Consider the following 22,618-nt stretch of genomic DNA (forward strand, 5'->3'; position numbering starts at 1 on the left):
AACTCAAAAGATTTCCATTGGTTATACGCATACATTAAATGCCAATGAAAAAGCGTTTGCATAATTGATTATGCTTTACTCACTTCGTGTCTGCGTAAGGGCTGGCCAATATCTCGCTGAACACCCTCGCCTGGTTTGTAATGGACGCGTAATTAATGAACTTCGTCAACGAATTTGGCAAGTTACCGTTGTTTCCGCTTACCAAGAACAAGCGCAGCACTCTCATTACTATCGAGTCGTACTGGTACAGTCCTTCTTCGCCTGATAGCAAAATGAACAAATGCGCTGCAATGATTACGCCATCTCCGAAAGTTTCGATTGGATGTGAAATTGTTAAAGTATCTGAAAGTTGTACAGGTTTTGAAGTACATAATAAGAACTCCAAAACAGACCAAACAGAAGGGAAAGTTCGATGATTAACTACGTTGACAGGATCGAATTCATTCGCAACGAACAAATCCTTATTTTGATTCAAATGTGCCTTAAATATCGAAGCAACAGAAGCCATTATAGACACATTACGATTCATTGGTTTCATTTCTCCTTCGATTACACTTAATAACGCAACGAGATTACCCACGTTACGTAATGAGTTAAATAATGCGCCAAGTTGTGGATGTTTCATTTCGGAATATGCATCAGTGATGAAGTTGAAATAAGTATCTAATGTTTCGTTCGGTGAAACTGATAATAATCTCATAGCTGGTGCTACTTGTGCATATACGTCAATGAATTTAGAAATTTCTAAGTTAATACGTCCTAAAATATTAATAATGAATGATGTAAATTCACCATCATCTAATACTTCAACTAATGCTGCACAATGTTCTGCTCCGATGAATTTAGAATCATTTAAATGTAAGCGGACATAGAAATGTGCCCATTCTTCATTATTAGGTGGTAATATCATTAAATCTTTTGTTGGTAAAAATCGTCGTGATACTGAATTAAATCGTAAATGTGGTGGATCGACAACATTAATTAATGCTGATGCTAAGTTTGTGGATGGGTTATTAGGTTGTGCCATTCTTGCACTAGCCCAAATTGAATCGAAATCATTTAATAATAATCCATTCTTTCGTAAGAATTTATGTGTACCTTTACATACCTTTAATAAATGTGATACATAAGGTAATGCTCCTAAACCTGTAATACGTGAAATACAATTTCCTAATTCTTTTTCTAATGTATCATTTAACTTTTGTGTGGTAATTAAATTAAAATCAACTGGTGATCCTAATAATTGTAATGTGTTTTGTTTAACCATTGACATATAACGAATAGGTTTAGGATTAATTTGTCCTGTACATTCTGCTGGTAATTGTGCAGCAGCAGCAGCTTCAAGTGAGAATTTAAAGAATGCATGTGCAAATGTGAATGAAATCATATCAACACATACACTAACTTCTGCTTCAATTTCTTTATAAAGATATTGTGATTGGAATGTATTTAATGCTAAATATGCTGCATCATTATATATTTCAAATGGGAAAAATACACATTCATGTAATGATGATTTATCTGATGCATTTAAGACATGTTCTGCTAAAATAAATGGTAATGATGAACGTACTGGGAATTGTAAGATACCATTATTCTTACTTTCAATATCAAGTGCTGTTTCTCTAAACCATAATGATCCTAAGTTAGAAGCTTTACGAATATTATGTGTATATTGTAATAATAATGAATAATTATTAGTTTCATCTAAGAATGATTCAAATTCATCAACAGTATGTTTAAATGAACTTATTAATTTCCCTTTCTTATCATATAATGGACTTGGTGATTGTAATAATAAATAGATTTGTTCTCGAAGGATTTCTAATTGATGAATACTTGGTGGGATTTTAGATAATTTATCATCTCCAACTGGTTTACTTGTGACTTGTGATGGGGATAATCCACCATCGAATTTACCAAATACATTACGAATTGCGATAAAGAGTTTTTCGGAATCTTGTGCTTTCTTTTTAGCAGATGATAATGCATTACCTAAAGTATTTTGAACAAAGTTTTGTATAACTTGACCTACAGTTTCATCAATATATTTCATAATAATAGGCTCTGCTTTTAATGTGGTACCTGCGATAGTTTTAATGTTACCAATGATTTCAATAAGTGCATCAAGATCTTCTGGTGAATAATTTAATCGAACTTGACAATCATATAATGATGTTCCTGCTGGTGCTGATGCTACACAACTTGATTTATATGCAAATTGGGTCATAATAGCATTCGACATTTCACTAATACATGATAATATTTCATATAATGTATTTGTATCTTTGACTTGTCCTTCACGAATTATAGAGTTAATTGCTGTAAGATTCGATTTATATGTCTCTCGAAAACTCATTATTTTGTTCTTGATTAAGAATTGACTACTTGCTGCTTTAAGTTTCTCTTTATCTGCATATATCGTAATTCCTTTTGGTAAACTATAACCTTCAATGTCTTTAAAGATTGAAGTAACATCAAAATGATTTTCTCCAATTAATGGTATTAATGGTTGCTCTGATATCATTGTATAAATGGTGGACATGTTATCTTTGGAAGATAATGCTTTTTGACCAAAGATAAACAATGATGATAACATTGAGATAACTAACGCTTGCTTTTGTTTCGGTAAGATTGCTTTACGATATGAATTAACACAATAATCAAGGAAACATATGAAGATCTTGTTAGCTGTAGGATTAGGATTTTTCTTGAAATAGTTCTTAAGTTGATTAAGTGAGTGATGGGGTGATCCCAAGAAGATTGGAAGAGTAGCAGTGGCTTGTTTCTCATCTGCTGTAAGATCTTTACGACGTCGGAATAATGAAAGATCAACTGTTAAGCCGACTTTAACCAATTTCATTTGTTCAAGATTAAGAATGATATCAAAGAGCTCTACAAGCTTCTCAAAGAAAAGATTGGATGGTGGTTCTTTCATAGAACAAATGGTGGAACGAATAAAGTTGGTAGCTTCTTCAAGTGAGCTTTGTAATGCACAGATTTTTTCAAAATAGGGTGAGAATACAGCAAGGAAAAGTTTCATAATCTCTTCGCTTTTCTTCGGATCGTTCTCAACTGCCTTGATATGGTTTTCTGGATTATAAATGGCTCTTGAAACACTACGATAGCTATATAGAAATGGGATAAGAGCACTGGTATCATCAATAAGCTTCTGGAGAGTATCTAATTGTTGAAAATCACTATTTCCTTGCATATAAAGTCCTTCATATGGTACATCATGTTGGTTAAACAGTGGTGGTTCAGGTGAAGCAATTTGAGCATCCATGGGGATGACTGATGGATCATGAGACACTAACGTTGCTTCAAAGGCGGCAAGAGGGTCTTCAGACATTTTGTGCTTTTAAACCGATAACTATTATTCAAAATTGACGGTTTATGCCTAACATTTGATACAACGCTGTCAAACCTCTTTTTGATAGGAAATAAAAAAATTCAATAATTTACTTGTACTATAACCGTGCCCGTAACTATTGTTATCGGGTTTTTCTTTTGCTTACCGTTAAATAAAAAAAAATTCATTATATATTATACGTTAATGAATTAAGAATTGATCAAATAAATAAAATATAAACATGAATTTATCTTATCATGATGTTTTATAAATTTTTGATCGAAAAATATATAATTAATAGTCAAATACATACCAAAACTGTTTAAAAAAATAATTTTGTATCATTTATTTCATATAAGATTATTTTTAATGTTACATATTGTAAAAAAATAATATTTTGCAATGAAAAATAATATTATTATTCGGCGCTGAAATGTGATGTGACACACTGAAAATTGTAAACTACTGAAAATAAATGGAACCAAACAATCAGAAATAATATTTATGAAATTTATCTTCAAATGTTTAATCTTAATTACTTAAACAAGAAATGAAAATTGATTTTATTTAATACAATTGTACTTAATTTTTTTTTCAACAAAAGATCATTATAAAAAATATAATTTGAATTTGTAGAAAAAAAATTATATAAAAAACCTGCAAGCGGAAGCTTGTTTTATACGAAAACAATTGGATTAAAGGTAAAAGAAAACAAAAAGAAAAAGAAAAATCACATGAACAAAAAGAGATGATTTTCGTAAACTATTCAATAGATCGACCACATGCTTAACGGCTCACCATGGCCCTAAATGACTTCACTTTTTTCGGATGTCCGACGATATTGATCCATTTGCTGAAGCTACACCAGAAGAAAAGGCTGCTGAAGAAGAAGCCAAGAAGAACGTTCAAAAGAAGGAAAAGAAGGAAGCTGTTGGCAAGTCAACACTCGTTCTCCAAATCAGCCCAGCTGATACCGAAGTTAACCTTGACGATCTTGAAAACAAGATCCGTACCGAAATCAAAGAAGAAGGTCTCCTTTGGGGTAAGTCCGAAAGGAAGCCACTTTACTTCGGTCTTGTTGCTATCCTCCTTGGTGCTGTTGTTACAGATGATGTTTCAGTCGACGGAATCCAAGAAAAGATCGAAAGCTGGGATGATCTTGTCGCAAGCACTGAAATCATTGCTTTCCAAAAGATCTAAATAAAGATCGATATTTAATATCTTTTAAAAGTTTTTAGTTTTTCTTATTCGAATAAGAAATTAATGTACATTAATCTTTTTTAAAATTTTATTGAAAATAATTTTGATCAATTTACAAACTTAATCAATTATTCACCAAAGAGTAATATTTTTTATTTCATTAATGTGAACAACTTATTATGCAATAATTAGATATTCAAATCTTTAAATAATTTTTTATCAAATTGTCATTAAAAAATTGAAATGGTAAAAATTAAACAAAAGAAATATATTTTTAATAAATTTAGTTACGTTCGCCACGAATGCGTTGTGCAAGTTGAACATCACGTTCCATAATAGTAACACGGTTTGCATGAATTGCGCAAAGGTTTGTATCTTCAAAGAGACCAACAAGGTAAGCTTCTGAGGCTTCTTGAAGAGCTGCGATAGCTGATGATTGGAAACGAAGATCTCCACGAAATCCTGATGCAATTTCACGAACAAGACGTTGGAATGGAAGCTTACGGATTAAAAGATCTGTGCTCTTTTGGTATTTACGAATTTCACGAAGAGCAACTGTGCCTGGTCTGAAACGATGTTGCTTCTTAGCACCTTGTGAATCAACAACAGGTGTTGACTTACGAGCTGCCTTAGCACCGAGTGATTTACGTGGAGTCTTACCACCAGTAGATTTACGAGCTGTTTGTTTTGTACGAGCCATCTATAAAAATGAGGCGAAAATTATACCCCGCCATTTCCCTCGGTTTGACTACAGAAAATCAAAATTTTTTCTCTCAATACATATGGGTCTAAAACGTCATTTAGTAATAGCTTTTTGGCGCTAAAAATGAATGATGATCGAAAGTGCCATTTTTTTAAATGTCTGGCAGAGGAAAAGGTGGTAAAGGTCTCGGTAAGGGAGGTGCTAAGCGTCATAGGAAGGTTATGCGTGAAAACATTCAAGGTATTACAAAGCCAGCCATCAGAAGATTAGCTCGTAGAGGTGGTGTCAAACGTATCAGTGGTGATATCTATGAAGAAATCCGTGGAGTTCTTCGTCACTTCCTTGAAAATGTTATTCGTGATTCAGTTACATATACAGAACATGCAAGAAGGAAGACAGTTACAGCAATGGATGTTGTTTATGCACTTAAGCGTCAAGGAAGAACATTGTATGGGTTCTAAAACCAAATCTTTTAAAAATAAAAAATCAATAATAATCGAATCATGAATTTTAGCTTTTTATTTCACATATTTTAGGTTTAGTGAATGTTTGTAACTATTAATTACTGTTTAATATAAACTTAACATAGGAATCTTAAGATTAAAGTGGTTTGATCATTTGACCATTTACACATTGAAAATTATTTTACGTTGTTCAAAAAAGCGGTTATGATGGTTTTGACGGTTATGGTCGCACCTTTCAGATGAAGTACACTTACAAATCCACAGGGGCTCCCGTTCTTAAGGCTTGCACCCCAACCGAACGCGTTCACTTTAAGCCAATGTTCGAAACAGGCTGTGCTATCAAGGGCATGAAAGTTACCAAGGCTCTTGCATATCTCGAAGCTGTTATCGAACACAAACGTGCTGTTCCATTCTTCCGCTATAACGAAGGTATTCCACACCATGCCCAAGGTAAGGAATGGGGCTGTCCTTCATCAAGGTGGCCAGAAAAATCTGCTAAGTTATACATAAAATTAATCAAGAATGCCTTAGCAGGTGCTTCTCAAAAACCAGAAGTTGATGTTGACAACCTTATCATTGCGCATGTTCAATGCAACTATGCAAGAATGTACCGTTATCGTCGTATCCACCAAGCACACGGTCGTGTGAAGTGCTATGCTTCTCCACCAACAAATGTTCAGATCGTCCTCGCAGCACCTACCAAACCAGTCAAAAGCGCTAAGTAAATATCGTTCTGGATTTTTTTACTTTTTTTCATAATAATTATTCGAACAGAGTTTGTCAATATCCACCTCACAAAAATGGAGCCAAAAAGAAACAACAGAATTGTTTATTTTTATGATGAAGATGTTGGAAATTTCTATTATCATCAAAATCACCCCATGAAACCACACCGTATTAAAATGACGCATAATCTTATTCTTGCCTATGATCTTCATAAAAAAATGAGAGTATGTAGACCAATGAGAGCAACTGCTACTAACATGACAAGATTTCACACTGATGAATACATCCAATTCCTTCAGATGTCAACTCCTGAAAATACACAAAATCAAAAAGAATTAAGCGATAAATTTGGAGTCGGAGATGACTCACCAATTTTCGAAGGACTCTTTGAGTTCTGTCAAATCTCAGCAGGTGGTTCAATTTCAGCAGCACGTGAGCTTAATTCTGGTCGTGCTGATATCGCCATCAACTGGGCTGGAGGACTTCACCATGCAAAAAAGGGCGAAGCTTCTGGCTTTTGTTATGTTGCCGATTGTGTTCTCGGTATTCTCGAACTTCTTGATCGTTATGATCGAGTTATGTACATTGATATCGACATCCATCATGGGGATGGCGTTGAAGAAGCTTTTTATACCACAGATCGTGTTCTCACTGTTTCGTTCCATAAATACGGAGATTTCTTTCCAGGAACTGGTCATTATGATGACATTGGAATTGGAAAAGGAAAACATTATGCAGTTAACATACCATTACGCGATGGGATTGATGACGAAAGTTATGAAGGGTTGTTTAAGCCAATTCTAAGTAAGCTTATAGCGTGGTACAGGCCGCAAGCGATTTTGCTTCAGTGCGGTTCTGACTCATTAACAGGCGACCGTTTAGGGTGCTTTAATTTAACAATCAAAGGACATGCTTCATGTGTTGAGTTTATCAAAGGTTTCGGCATACCACTTCTTGTAGCAGGCGGCGGCGGGTATACTGTCCGAAATGTTGCGAGATGTTGGGCATATGAAACATCAATTTTACTTGATGAAGTAATTGAGGATAAATTACCAGAACATGAATACCTTGGATACTACGGACCTGATTATAAGCTTCATTTACAGCCATCAAATATGGAGAACTTAAATACACCAGAACACATTCAAATGATTTACGAAAAAGTGATCGAAAACATTAGACATCTTCCATGTGCACCAAGTTTACAGATTTGTAGAGATAATCCGGACGTACTTCTTGAAGATTCAGATGATAATGAATGCGAAGAATATGATAAAAGATTAATATCGAAATATCTGACTGCGAAATTAGTAATTAACACGAACACTGGAGAAGAAATTGAATTTGATTAACAAATATAAAATTTATTTTTAATTTAATATATAATTTTTATGAATATAAGCATATAAATTAAATAAATAAAATTTAATGTTAAATTGTTATTTTATTTGAAAACTTTCAGATGATTCTGAGATATCTGAAGTCGATATATCATTCGGTTGTTTCATAAAGAAACCACAGATTGCTGCTAAAACTGCAAAAGGAGAACCAACTGCAATAACAGGTCCAATGCGACCTTTGACCCATTTTTTATCAGATGCAACAAATGGACAAATTAATACTTGTGAAAGTATTTGTCCTATAACTAAGAATATATTTAATGATCCCATTATTAGTCCCATCATTTCGTTTGGTACATTTAAAGAGACTATTATATATGGTGTTGTTGAAAAAATTGCTAATGTATATCCAATTAATGAAAATAATACAGTTATTATCCATTTATTATTCACTATTACACACAAGAATAAAACCACTGCTAACAACAATTCAGATATTATTATTGGTATTCTTTCATCCACCAAACGAAAAATTAAAGGGTTTAAAAGGCATGAAAAGTATACAACAGCATTAAGAGCTGCTAACATTAACATTCCAAAGCCTAATCCATTAGTGAATTCCTGTGAATCTGAATCATTTATATCAGCCTTGTATATATCAATAGCATAATATGATGTGGCATTGTAAGCAAATGGATAATAAGCTGCCCATGAAAAGAGAAGAAAAATGGCAGCAGTAAAAACACATTTTGGGAATTCTTTGATGTATTTTATAGAATCTTTTATGGTAAGTTTTTTTTTAATGTCATCTTCTGTTACAGTTGAAAATGAATTTTTTTCTTTTGCGAAAACCAAAGTTAAAATTGTTCCAATTATTGAAACTGTTAAAGAGAAAATTGGATGAAAAAATTCAGGCTTAAAAAAATCATTATTTTTATGCAGCGTAAGAAAATAACCAATAAGAGAAGAAATAACAGAACCAATTCCTTGTAATTGGGTAACAACTGAATTTCCAATTGTTTGTTGATTTTTTGGAAGAATATCACCAATAAGTGGACGAAGAGGTGCCTGAAGAAATTGAGCGAAAATATTTAAAATAGTAAAAGATATAATGAAAAGTGTTCTTCTTAAGTTAATCATATTTTTGTTAATGAACTTAAAAACAGTAACTTGAAGAAAAATTCCAATTGTTGTTCCAATTTGACCTATTAATATATACGGACGCCTTCTACCCCATTTACACTTAGTACGATCACTCCAAAAACCAATTAATGGATGAAATATTGCACCACAGATTGGTGGAAATGATGAAAATAATTGATTTATTGATTCTGAAAACTTAAGTTGACGTATAAGAGGAGAGGATAATGCAAATATTGAGAAAAACATGAAAGTATATGAAAATGTTGATGAACTTATAATAATAATACGAATCAATGAAAAACTCTTCTCTTCCATTAAAAAAAATATCAATGAAATATTTTCTGTTAATTTAATGAGTCATATATACAAAAATGTCTTGTTTTCTCAAAACAAGAATTTTTGAAAACATGAATGCCAATTTAGGATGATCACTCTTAAAAATTGAAATCATTGAATTTACAATTTTGAGTGGGTTTAAAGTTGTTTTTAATAAAATGTATTAAATGAATATGGCAGAACAGTGTTGAAATATTATGACGAAAGTTGATTATTACATTTTAAATAAGGAAAAATATTGAATATATCAAATAGGAACTTGTTGAAAAAATCCATTCTATGTTTTATGTATTATTTTTGCTCATTTTATATATTTAAAATAGGAAAAAATTTTTATCTATAAATACACACAAATTTGATAAAAAGTTTATTCATTGCCGAGTTTCGAATTTTTGTTTATATCCCAACATTTATCTAAAAAAACAAAACATTTTTAAAATCTAGTTTATTTTTATTAAATTTCTAAATAGAAACCGATATAAAAATAGTTTATATGGAATTCATTAAATCCATTGATCATTTTCACCAAGAACATATTCGTTAATCCTTTGATCTGCACTAACTTTGTTTCCATTGCTAATCGATGATGTATAATGTGAACTTTTATCACTTTGTGTTTTCGTAACTTTCGTTCGTTCTTTATTTTGTTGATGACGAAATATAAAAACAATTAATGTGATAATAATCATTATAATTAAAACTGTTCCACAAATAATTCCAATAAGAAATCCTTTCGAAAGTTGTTTTTCTTGATTAATATCTTTCGTCTTGAGATTTGTATAAAAAATTAGAATAAAAACTGATATATGTCGAATAATAAACAACTGTATAATCATAAAATATAAATTTTGAATAAACGTAAGTAAATTTTGAATTAAATAAAGAAAGTGAATAAGTGTTTGATAAAGTTATAACTTTGGAAAATGATGTTATCATTGATAAAGAATGTGTTAAAATATATGAACTTGATATATTTGATAATGAAAACGTATTCGATTCTGAATATGTATTCGATTTTGTGAATGTATTTGTTTTAGTTAATGTATTTGATTTTGTAAATGAGTTTGTTGAAAACATATTTGATTTCGAAAATGTACTAGATTTAGAATATGTATTTGATTTTGTGAATGTATTTGTTGAAAATATATTTGATTTCGAAAATGTATTTGATTCAGACAATGTACTTGACTCAGATAATGTATTAGATTTAGAAAATGTATTTGACTTTGTAAATATATTTGATTTACTAAATGTATTTGACTCAGATAATGTACTTGATATAGTAAATACATTTGATTTAGTGAATGTATTTGTCTTGGATAATGTATTTGATTTAGTGAATATACTGGATTGAGTGAATGCATTTGATCTACTAAATGTATGTGTTGAAAGATTCCCAATTTTAATGGTTGTCATGTCATTGAATGATCCATTATAATCATCATTTGTTATTACTATAGCATTTACATTTAGAAATGATTCAGATCCAAAATAAGGTTGTTCTGTTCCATTAAAATAAATTGTTTCAATATTAGTGCAATCACGAAATACACGTTCTCCAAAATTTTTGATACTTTCTCCAATTACTAATTTTTTTAAATTTTTTAATCCATCAAATGAATCATCTGTAATAGATGTAACACCATTACCGACAACAATTACTTCCAAATTGTTGCATTCTTTGAATTGACCAGAATTTATTATATTTATTCCATCGCCGATAATTAGTTTCGTTAAGTTTGAACACCCATAAAATGCTTGGTCACCAATATAATTAACAGAATCAGGAATTTCAACACTTAATAAGCTTGTACACGATTCAAATGCTCGCTGATCAATAGTTTGAACATTTTTCCCAATAGTTAAATTAACTAAATTAAAACATTTATAAAATGCTTCAATACCAATATAATTAACAGAATCTGGAATTTCAACACTTTGCAAGCTTGTACACAATTTAAATGCTTGATCATTAATATTTTGAACTTTTTCCCCAATTGTCAGGTATGTTAAATTTGAACATCCATGAAACACCTCAAGATTAATCTGAGTAACAGAATCTGGAATGTCAACACCTTGCAAACTTATGCAAAAAGCAAATGCTCTACTGTCAATTAATTTCACATTATTGCCAATAATTACTGATGATAGCTTTTCACATTTATTAAATGCATCAGCTCCAATTGTATGTACAGAATCTCCAATAAGTAAAAATGTAAAGTTAGAAAATTCTTGAAAGTTATTTGTATTTATCGAAGAAATTTTGTATATGAAAATGTTTTTTGCATTTTTGTAATCTTCTTCAATATAGTATTGATCTGTTGTAATTATAAGTGTTTGATTGCTTGAATCATAATATGTTTGATGTGCCGTTCTTATAAAAATGAAAAGAAGAATGCTCATTCTGGGTGGTTGTAACAACAACCATCGATGGTTTCAAATTCAATTTTCTAAAGATAATCATTTACTTTTGAACCGGCAGAGGGGTTAAATTGAATGTTGCTGTAAAAAATTCAATGGTTTATTCTTTAGATGAATGATCGAATGCTTTGGAATGATCGTCCGAACAAGAACTTCCAGCAAACTACAAACTTTGGAGGTATGGTTGACAAAAAATTGCTTGAAATTGAAATTATCAAAATATTTTAAATAGGTTCTTTAGGTTCTTTAATTCATCAAAGCGAATCATTTGATCGGTTACATTATTTCCTATGGCAATTACTTCCAAATTATTGCATTCATTTAATTGATCAAAACTTATTACATTCTATTTCCAATAATTAATTAATTTCGTTAAATTTGAACACGCGGAGATTTTTCATAGCCAAGACAAGTAACAGAGTCAAGAATTTCAACACCTTTTAAGCTTAGGTTTTTGATTTCCTTCACTTTTTATCAATGATGAATTATGATAATTTTTCGCATGAATAAAAAATACCATCACCAATTGATTTAACAGAACCAAAATAAAAAGGCATATGAGGTTATTAAATTTTTGCGAATATTTGAACATTTTTATAAATGAAAATGTGTTCCACATTTTTGTTTTCTAAATTGATATTCTTGTTCTGTCTCAACTATAAGTTTGTGCAATCGACCAAGTAATTGTTCTCATTATAATATATTTGACATGAGCAATTATTACGCAGAAACATTTAATTCTTATTCCCTATAAAGTTAATTAATTTTGTTTTTGCTTAGAATTTGTATTAAGATTTTTATCCCAAACTTATTTTGTATATAACTCTTCAGCCACACGATAAAATACCAAATGGGGACTCATCAACATTAGTTTTCATATTATTAAGATCATATATCTTTATAGTTAATTCTTATAATTCATTATTTTAAGATATTTAAAGTAAATTGTAACAAATTTATATCAAATTGTTCAAATATTGATACAGTGAATAGAGAGAGCAAAATATTTTTAAACAAAAAAATTACTTAATCTAAAAATTACTGAGAAATATGTCTTCATTTATGGCTCTAAAAAAACATAAAATATAAAATCTAATTTATTTTTATTAAATTTCTAAATAGAAACCGATATAAAAATAATTTATATGAAATTCATTAAATCCATTGATCATTTTCACCAAGAACATATTCGTTAATCTTTTGATCTGCACTAACTTTGTTTCCATTGCTAATCGATGATGTATAATGTGAACTTTTATCACTTTGTGTTTTCGTAACTTTCGTTCGTTCTTTATTTTGTTGATGACGAAATATAAAAACAATTAATGTGATAATAATCATTATAATTAAAACTGTTCCACAAATAATTCCAATAAGAAATCCTTTCGAAAGTTGTTTTTCTTGATTAATATCTTTCGTCTTGAGATTTGTATAAAAATTAGAATAAAAACTGATATATGTCGAATAATAAACAACTGTATAATCATAAAATATAAATTTTGAATAAACGTAAGTAAATTTTGAATTAAATAAAGAAAGTGAATAAGTGTTTGATAAAGTTATAACTTTGGAAAATGATGTTATCATTGATAAAGAATGTGTTAAAATATATGAACTTGATATATTTGATAATGAAAACGTATTCGATTCTGAATATGTATTTGATTTTGTAAATGTATTTGTTTTAGTTAATGTATTTGATACAGATAATGTACTTGATTTTGTAAATGGATTTGATTTTGTAAATGCATTTGATAACGTGAAAGTGTTTGATTTTGTAAATGAGTTTGTTGAAAATGCATTTGATAACGTGAAAGTGCTTGATTTTGTAGATGTATTTGATTTAGTAAATGTATTTGATCTAGTAAATGTATTTGATTTAGTAAATGTATTTGATTTAGTAAATGTATTTGATTTTGTAAATGAGTTTGTTGAAAATATATTTGATTTCGTAAATGTATTTGAATTAGCAAGTGTATATGTTGAAAAATTACTATTTTTGACAGTTTCCATTCCATTAAAACCATATTCATAGTTGTCATTTGTTATTACTCTTGCTTTGACATTGCGAAAAGCCTCAGATCCAAATTTTGGTTCATTTTTACCATAAAAATAAATGGTTTTTATGTTCGTACATTCACGAAAAGCAAAAGCTCCAATTTCCTTAACATTTTTGCCAAGGGTAACTGTTGTCAGCTCTTTACAGTTGTCAAATAGTTCGTCACCAATCTTTTCAACTTTGTTTCCAATAACAACTGTTTCAAGGTTATCACAATTACCAAACTGACGACTCTTTATCTCGGTTATACCATCGCCAATAATTAATGTTTTTAATGCTGAACAACCATAAAACACTTCTTCACCAATAAAAGTAACTGAGTCAGGAATATTAACACTTAATATACTTCTACATTCCTTGAATGCATATTTTTCTATTCTTGAAACATTTGTGCCAATTGTCAAATTAATCAAACTTGAACAACCACGAAATGCTTCTTCGCCAATAAAAGTAACTGAATCTGGAATGTCAACACTTTTTATACCCGTACAATACCTAAATGCACGATCTCCAATTTCTTCAACATTCTTACCAATAACCAATGTATTTATATTTGAACAAGCATCATATGCATCATTTTTAATGATTGAATCTGAAATATTTAAATCAGCTGTAGCAGGGCATACTTGGTATGCATGCCTTAAAAGGATATTCATGGAAATAAATGAGAAAGAGATCATTTTCTTACAAGAAAAAATAATGTAAACCGCCCATGCGATGTTGCTTTATTTCATTCAATTTTCATTGAGTTTTGAATTGACTTTTCAATTACCCTCACAAAACTTTTTGACTTATTCAATTGAACCGCCCCAAACATGAACATCCTTTACAGTCAAAGGTAACATCCTCCAAATATACAATCAGTTGTGTCCCTTTCTCATTCTATTTTTTTCATCCAGGAAAGCCACTCCTTCTTCATCTAGAATTGCCTTCAATCTGCTAACTGGAATATCAACACCAGAATCAACCATTTCTCTATACAATTCACCTAGCGGCACCGGTTGGTACACGAGTATCTGTTCATAAAATTTACTTCGATTCCTTATGAAGTCGAGTGGGTTTGTTTCTGCTGGTATCGCTTTTTCTTGGTTAGCTTTTGCCGCCCAACATCTCGCCAGCTTTGAAATCGCTGCTTGTCGTGTCGTAAAACGAAATCCAAAGCGTGAAAGTTCCTCTTCCATTTGTTCATCAGTCATTGTTTCGAAGACAGGTGGTGCTTGAACTTGTATTTTTGGTGGGGACTCAAGTTCTTTGAGCGCATCTTCGACCATTTTTAGGTATGTTTCTCGGGCTTTCTGCATCTTCTCATGAAAACGTTGTTCTGCATCTGATGGTGCTGAAATTGGCGCCTTACCTTTATTGAGGTTCAGCTGCTGAAACATAATTGGCTGACTAGATGATTGTGATAGGATATCGATTACATCTTGGAATTTTTTATTATTTGGTGATTCTGGCGTTGGAAGTGGGAAATCTAAATTGAACGAATTTGAACCATCAGAAGTGGCACCTGATTTTGCTGAAATATTGGATGCATCATTCGAATTAAGATTGTCTTCTGTTGTTTGATGAATAACTTCGTTCATGCGTTCGTAGTCAGGTGATTTTAAAGAGCATGGACCTGGTAAAACTTCATCATCTGAACTTGAAAATTCTTGATTTTTGTTTTGAGTAAATGAATTTTCTAATAATTCTTCACTTTCTGTACAGCCTTTACATTCAGTTTGTTCATTTATATGAAAATTGTGTTTTTCATTATCAGAAGAAGAGCTTGAATCGATATTAAAAATCAATCGTTTTTTTGAGGCTCTTGAACTAAATTTGTTGGGTGACTGAATGGGTTGTGAAGAAGATGTTATTTCAATCAAATCAGGTGATAATATTGGGAATTTGAACAAATTATTTTTTGGTTTTGAATTATCTTCAATAATAACTATATCTGAGTCAGAACTACTTTCTTCAATTTCTTTATTTAATGATGTTTCCACTTTGTTTTAAATGGATAAGTTGTATTTACAAGACGTTTAATTCCATGGAAATTTTGAATACTTTATTTCCAATCAAGAAGTGCACTTCTTTTGGGGTCATTCGGTTTTTTCATCATATCTTCTTTTGATGTCAATTAGAATACCAGTCACGATCTATCTTGAGAAATATGTCTTCATTTATGGCTCTAAAAAAATAAAATCCAAAACCCAGCTTATTTTTATTAAATTTCTAAATAGAAACCGATATAAAAATAATTTATATGAAATTCATTAAATCCATTGATCATTTTCACCAAGAACATATTCGTTAATCTTTTGATCTGCACTAACTTTGTTTCCATTGCTAATCGATGATGTATAATGTGAACTTTTATCACTTTGTGTTTTCGTAACTTTCGTTCGTTCTTTATTTTGTTGATGACGAAATATAAAAACAATTAATGTGATAATAATCATTATAATTAAAACTGTTCCACAAATAATTCCAATAAGAAATCCTTTCGAAAGTTGTTTTTCTTGATTAATATCTTTCGTCTTGAGATTTGTATAAAAAATTAGAATAAAAAACTGATATATGTCGAATAATAAACAACTGTATAATCATAAAATATAAATTTTGAATAAACGTAAGTAAATTTTGAATTAAATAAAGAAAGTGAATAAGTGTTTGATAAAGTTATAACTTTGGAAAATGATGTTATCATTGATAAAGAATGTGTTAAAATATATGAACTTGATATATTTGATAATGAAAACGTATTCGATTCTGAATATGTATTTGATTTTGTAAATGTATTTGTTTTAGTTAATGTATTCGATTCTGTATATGTAAGCGTTGGTGATAGTTCTCCAATTTTTATTATTGTCATTCCATTAAATTCTCCTTTATATTCATCTTTTGTTATAACTATTGCATTTACACCTCGAAATGCATCAGTTCCAAATTCTGGTTGATTTTCTCCATTAAAATAAATTTTTTCAATATTTTTACAATCCTCAAATGTATCATCTCCAAATTTTCCTACATTTTCACCGATTACAAGTGTGGTTAAGTTATAACAATATTGAAACTGATCAAAACTTATTTCCTTAATACCATTTCTGATAATTAAAGTTTTTAAGCTTGAACAATTATAAAATCCTTCTTTCCCAATATCACTAACATAGTCTGGGATTTCGACACATTGTATACTTATACATGATTTAAATGCGCGATCTCCAATGATTTTAACGTTCTTACCAATAGTTAAATTCTTTAAATTAAAGCATTCATAAAATGCTTCTGCTCCAATTTCAGTAACTGAGTCGGGAATATTAATACTTTTTAAACTGGTACATATTTTGAATGCCTGCTTTTTAATAACTTCAACATTGTTACCAATGATAACTTCTGATAAATTTGAACATCTAGCAAAAATCCCTTCATTAATTGTTTTAATAGTATCCCCGATATACAAAGAAGAGATATCATCACGTTCTTCAAAGCACCAGTCTGCAAGCACACTCATGTTATAGATGAAAATGTAATTTATTATTATATTCTCTTTGTCAATTTGACTCAAATCCGTCTCGTTTGTGATTATTAGAGTTTTATTTTTCTCATGATATAATATCTGATATCCAAGAGTTATAAAAACAGTTATAAACAAGGGAACAATTGCATGTGAGAACATTTTCTTCGGAATGAACCTGGAACCATCACTTATTCAAAAGTTGAAATTATTTGACTGTCAAAACAGTTATGCATTTTTATTCCATTCAATTTTCTGGGGGATGATCGCCGATTCTTCCTCCTTTTCAATCGACATAATGATTCCCTCACAAAACTTTATTCAAATTTTGACTGAATCTCTGGCCAATTCCGATATCCGATGTTAACTGTAGCAACTGCCTAATTGGCACAACCAACCCGATCCCTTTCTCAAACTATTTTTTTCAACCAGAAAGTCCACACCTTCTTCACCTAGAATTGCCTTCAATATGGTAACTGGAATGCTGACCCCAGAATCAGCCATGTGTTATTTGTTTGCCAAACGCTTGTAGCTCAAAATATTGCGAGATTTGAAATCACAACTTGACTTCGTTCATATGTGTGTGGTCAGGTGATTTTAAAGAGCAGGGACCTGGAAAAACTTCATCATCTGAACTTGAAAATTATTGATTTTTGTTTTGAGTAAATGAATTTTCTAATAATTCTCCACTTTCTGGACAGTATTTACATTCAGTTTGTTCATTTACATGAAAATTTTCCTGAGTGAAGAAGATGTTATCTCAATCAAATCAGGGGATAATATTGGAAATTTGAACAAATTATTTTTTGATTTTGAATTATCTTCATTAATAACTATATCTGAGTCAGAACTACTTTCTTCTGTTTTTTCTTGCTTGGGAAATATACTTATCCTTACAAGACGTTTAATAATTTGAAGATTTTGAATACTTTATTTCACAACAAGTAAAATTGGTAATTTTTTGTAAAGCTCAGAAGTACCATTTAAATGTCTTTCGAAACTATCTTCGGGTTTTATTCTTTTCCGAAGGGAACTTATTACATGAAATCCGTTGTTGCCAAGCAACCATCCACCACAGTCGATCCATCATCAATTTATGAAGAAATATATCAAAATTTTATGGGTCCAAAGAATTTCATCAAAACTCTCAATGAGCTTCTGAGGAACCATACTGTTCGTCGTAACCCCATTCACTTCATTGATTTTTCTGTTGGTTTGCCACCTCAACCTATCTTCGACATTCTTCCAAAGATTGTTTCTAGTGAAGTTATCTTTGCTCAAGCTCACCAACCTCTTGTAACACTTAATGACTATCTAACCCCATGGCAGCACTTTGCTTTTGAATGTTTCTATCAATACATGGAAATTCTTTTATCAAATGGATCTCTTTACAAAGACCAAGCAAGACAATGGCTTTTAGAGAATTTTTATTCCCATTTAACACAAGACAAGACTCCATATAACAAACATCTTATTCTTCATATTCGAAATCCAAATTCAAAGAATCCTTTAACTGTATTCTTTTCTTCTAGAAGCGCTAATGTTTCCATTTACAACGGAGCAAAATCATTTGGGAGTGGTAAAATCAGTTATCAAACACATAAAAATGTTGAAGAAACAATTTTCACTGACAAAACGACAAACAGTTCCACCAAAATCACTCCTTTAAGCTCTGATGGTAAAGTTATTGAAGACAAGTTTAATGAAATTCTCAATAAGCATGATTATCTTGAACTTGTAATATGGTCATGTGAAACACTTCATAAGCAACAAGGTTCCTATCCAATGAAAGCCATTGATTTTCTTGGTAAGATGTTTACGGGTGTTGATGGATATTTTGCGCAAGCCCTTATCTTATCCATGGATGAAATTTCACCACAAAACGACAAGCTCCTTACCTACCTTACCAACGTTGCTCTTTTCTTCCGTCGTCATCTTTTCATCCTTAAAGTCGCTGTTTGGAACGAGATGGAACTCATCAAAACCCCCGAAGAACTTTTTCAGAAGCAAACCGTCACGCTCAACTTTTTGGTAAACATCATGCACAAGACATCAAAAGATGTCATTGATCGCATTCTCGATAAAGTCTGTTCTGTTGCCAGTAGCTATAATAATTCGGAACTAGAGACAGAAATATTTGTTGCCCGAATTTTTGATAGTTTTTGGGTAGCGTTAATAGAAAATTGTTGTTCATTTCCATCTATTGTTTTTGATTTGTGTCGTTATGTGTTTATCTGCACATTCAAAAAATTTGGTAATGAAGCCCGTAATCCATACATTGGAGTTAACACATTGTTCTTTGTCAAGTTAATTGTTCCAGCATTAATGGATCGATTTAACACTTCTGATCCAATACGTAAGACAATGGTATTAGTAACGCATGCGATATCGCAAACAGCGACGCAAGTGCAGCAAACGACAGTCAGCATCAGAGGTCAGCAGTCGCTGTCAATGTTTTTGTCAAAGATTACCGGAAAATACGAAGGAAAAGTCGACATGGAATTGCCGCCAATTGAGAAATACATCAAATCCGTGCAGAAGCTGATAGAGTACACAGTCGAACATGCGACAAAGCTGAAGCAAAGCTTGAAGAACCCGCAGTGGAGGTGGAAGATAATCGAGGAGCTGCTGTTCTCATACTTTATTAAGAAGAAAGAAACAAATTAATATAATGTATGGGAACTGAGAAGTAATATCATTGCGAAATAAATCTGGAAATGAAAGTGTTCATTTTGATATTGCCTTTTTTATGGTTTTAATTTTATTGATGTCGGGCGTAATCTCGTTCAGGTAATGCTGTGGGCACTCGTTAATGTCCTCGCGCACACGGACGTCATATTGATTTAGAGATTCCTTTGCACACTTCCAGAGAAGTCGATTATACAATTAAAATGATAACTGAAGATTCTGATGATATTGAAGGTCTTCGTGCTTAACTAATATTTTGTGAATATCGAATTTCATGTGTGAAAATAAACTTTTTGCGTATGTCCCAATACGTGAATTTATAATTTCTCTCACCAAAATTATTTTCAATGATGATATTATTCCTGAAACTTACATGTGTTATTTACATATTACCACTCGATGACGCCAAAGGAATACAAAAGTATCATCTCTACAAATTTTTATTTGTTACACGAAGACTTCCAATACGATGTCTGTAAAAATAAAAAAACGCAAATTTTTTTTTACAGATGAGAACTGTTAAGGAGAAAGAGAAATATTTTAACGCTTAATTAATGGCTGAGAGGAATGAACAATATATGAAAATTGTTAAATAATTACAAAGCCAGCCCTTAAGTTAATAAATCTATTAAGAATATCCATTTGAAACATGTTTTAGAATATTTCAGAAATATAATTAAATGGATATTCTTTAGGATTGAAAAAGGAATTTTAATCATTATCAATTGTTGATATTGATCTTGGTTTTTTCATTATGGGTTTTCTTTTTCCTTAAGAAAACGGTATAATGATAATTATCTTGTAGTGATTAAAATCAGTATTTTTTTTAATGGAATTAAAATACTCTTATTTAAATGTAAACAAACGTTGTGGCTTTAAGTTAATCCATGTACATCCAGGTTTAAAATTATTTGATAAATGATACATGAAAAGGAAATATCTACAGATAGTATAATCAATATATATTCGTTAAATTTTTTCTTGTACAAGACGATATTATTTGGTGTTTTATTATAAAGCTTCAAAATCATGCAAAATTGTTAAAAATTTCATGAACATTATATTTATTCATAAAACAATAAAAAACATTTATTTCTTTAGTAATTTGAACGCCGGTATTATAATTTTGTCAGCCAATTCATCTTTTAATGGATTTATATTCAATATTTCTCTACAAGTCAACAAAGCTTGACACGGATTTTTTGCTTTTAGTGCGCATTTAGCAAGTGCTTTTGCGATTTCATTATCTTTTTTATTAGTCAAGTTCCAACATCTTTCGAATGAATTCATTGCTTCTTCGTATTTTTTATTTTTCATTTGGATAATTCCATTCATTTCCCATCCCTTTTTAGAGCATAAGTTTAAGTCGATTGCCATACAAATATAATGTTGTGCGAGATGTAAATCTTTTTCAGATTTTGTTATATAAGCTTTCATTAAATAAGCTTCTTCGAAGTATGAATAATTCTCATGAAAAGGCTTTTTATTCAAAACTTTATTTAAATATTCTTCAGCGCTTTGATAATTTTCATTTCTAATTTCACATCGAATAATTCCAATGTAAGCAGGTATAAATGTATTATTTAATTTAATGATTTGTTGATATAAATCAATTGCGTTTTCAATTGTTTCATCAGTGTTTTGAGCAGATAATAAATCGGCTTTCATTAAAAGTTTTTCGTTTTCCGAAACATTAATATTTTCAATTATTTCATTTGCTTTATCGAACATTTCGACTGATGAAAGTGGTTCTTTATTATTTTCATACCAAATATATTTTCGAAAAGGATTTATATAAATATTAAACATATAAACTTTAGAAAGGATATTCCATTTATTATTATTCAATGAAGAAATTTCAAAATGTTTTAAGGATTCATTAATGTCACCAATATATAAATGATATAAACCTCGTGAAAAACTAATTCCAGAACATTTATTATTATTCGAATATTTTAATAAACGATTCTTCGCAATTTGTAATTTTCCTGCTCGTGCAGAAATTTCAATGAGACGAATTAAACAATTATATGATTTAGGTTTAATATTTAATATATATTCGAGTGAATTAATTGATTTAGTGTAATCATGATTTTCAATTGTTGATAATTGTAATACGACAAATTCATTTTCTGGATTTTTTGCTAAGTTATTCATACATAACTGTTGACATAGTTCAATGTTATTACGATTTTTATATATGTTAAAAAGAGAAGTGAATGAATTTATATTTAAATTATCATATTCAAGTGAAAGTTGATACAATTCGATAATTTTTTCTTTTTCTGTTATTAAATTTGCTAAATTATATGCAACGATTGAAGCTCTTTTTTTTAAATGATTAATAAAAATATTTGAATTTATATCATTAAAAATATTTTTATATATTTCTAATATATTTGTATATTGTTCAATAGATTCATTAATTTCATTTAAATCTTTATATACATTACCAAGTAATTCATAATATTTTAAGCATAAAATTGGTTTCGAGTTTTTTATAAAACCAATTGAGTTTATCAAAAATTGTTTTGCTTTTTGATATTCTTTCATTTTATATACTAATTTAATTACATTTAATGGAACCATACAAACGCTTTTAAATAAATCAATTGCGTTTTGAAATTGATGACAATTAATATAACAAGTTGAAAGTTTCGAAATAATTTCTTTGTTTTGTTGATAAGCTT

General features: G+C 30.3%; 8 protein-coding genes across 8 annotated transcripts; 5 read left to right on the forward strand and 3 right to left on the reverse strand.

Annotated features, from left to right (window-relative positions):
- Positions 1-79: 79 nt before the first annotated feature.
- GO595_006900 (cytoplasmic FMR1-interacting protein 2) lies at positions 80-3,352 on the reverse strand (the record flags this gene model as incomplete). Its single annotated transcript, XM_067920304.1, has 1 exon — positions 80-3,352. The coding sequence occupies one exon, from the start codon at positions 3,350-3,352 to the stop codon at positions 80-82; it is 3,273 nt and encodes a 1,090-aa protein (XP_067772942.1).
- Positions 3,353-4,180: 828 nt separating this feature from the next.
- On the forward strand, positions 4,181-4,552 carry GO595_006901 (putative elongation factor 1 beta; the record flags this gene model as incomplete). The annotated part of the gene is made up of 1 exon (XM_067920306.1): positions 4,181-4,552. The coding sequence occupies one exon, from the start codon at positions 4,181-4,183 to the stop codon at positions 4,550-4,552; it is 372 nt and encodes a 123-aa protein (XP_067772943.1).
- Positions 4,553-4,835: 283 nt separating this feature from the next.
- On the reverse strand, positions 4,836-5,252 carry GO595_006902 (histone H3.2; the record flags this gene model as incomplete). Its single annotated transcript, XM_067920307.1, has 1 exon — positions 4,836-5,252. One exon carries the CDS (start codon positions 5,250-5,252, stop codon positions 4,836-4,838), a length of 417 nt encoding a protein of 138 aa, XP_067772944.1.
- A 158-nt stretch (positions 5,253-5,410) lies between these two features.
- Positions 5,411-5,716, forward strand: GO595_006903 (histone H4-3; the record flags this gene model as incomplete). The annotated part of the gene is made up of 1 exon (XM_067920308.1): positions 5,411-5,716. The coding sequence occupies one exon, from the start codon at positions 5,411-5,413 to the stop codon at positions 5,714-5,716; it is 306 nt and encodes a 101-aa protein (XP_067772945.1).
- Positions 5,717-5,958: 242 nt separating this feature from the next.
- Positions 5,959-6,444, forward strand: GO595_006904 (ribosomal protein L22; the record flags this gene model as incomplete). The annotated part of the gene is made up of 1 exon (XM_067920309.1): positions 5,959-6,444. One exon carries the CDS (start codon positions 5,959-5,961, stop codon positions 6,442-6,444), a length of 486 nt encoding a protein of 161 aa, XP_067772946.1.
- Positions 6,445-6,519: 75 nt separating this feature from the next.
- GO595_006905 (Histone deacetylase 1) lies at positions 6,520-7,797 on the forward strand (the record flags this gene model as incomplete). The annotated part of the gene is made up of 1 exon (XM_067920310.1): positions 6,520-7,797. One exon carries the CDS (start codon positions 6,520-6,522, stop codon positions 7,795-7,797), a length of 1,278 nt encoding a protein of 425 aa, XP_067772947.1.
- A 6,807-nt stretch (positions 7,798-14,604) lies between these two features.
- On the reverse strand, positions 14,605-15,327 carry GO595_006906 (uncharacterized protein; the record flags this gene model as incomplete). The annotated part of the gene is made up of 1 exon (XM_067920311.1): positions 14,605-15,327. The coding sequence occupies one exon, from the start codon at positions 15,325-15,327 to the stop codon at positions 14,605-14,607; it is 723 nt and encodes a 240-aa protein (XP_067772948.1).
- A 2,900-nt stretch (positions 15,328-18,227) lies between these two features.
- GO595_006907 (uncharacterized protein) lies at positions 18,228-19,907 on the forward strand (the record flags this gene model as incomplete). The annotated part of the gene is made up of 1 exon (XM_067920312.1): positions 18,228-19,907. One exon carries the CDS (start codon positions 18,228-18,230, stop codon positions 19,905-19,907), a length of 1,680 nt encoding a protein of 559 aa, XP_067772949.1.
- Positions 19,908-22,618: the final 2,711 nt, after the last annotated feature.

This window comes from Histomonas meleagridis (assembly GCF_020186115.1).
Source record: "Histomonas meleagridis strain 2922-C6/04-10x chromosome Unknown contig_5, whole genome shotgun sequence".
Taxonomy (NCBI): Eukaryota; Parabasalia; order Tritrichomonadida; family Dientamoebidae; genus Histomonas; species Histomonas meleagridis.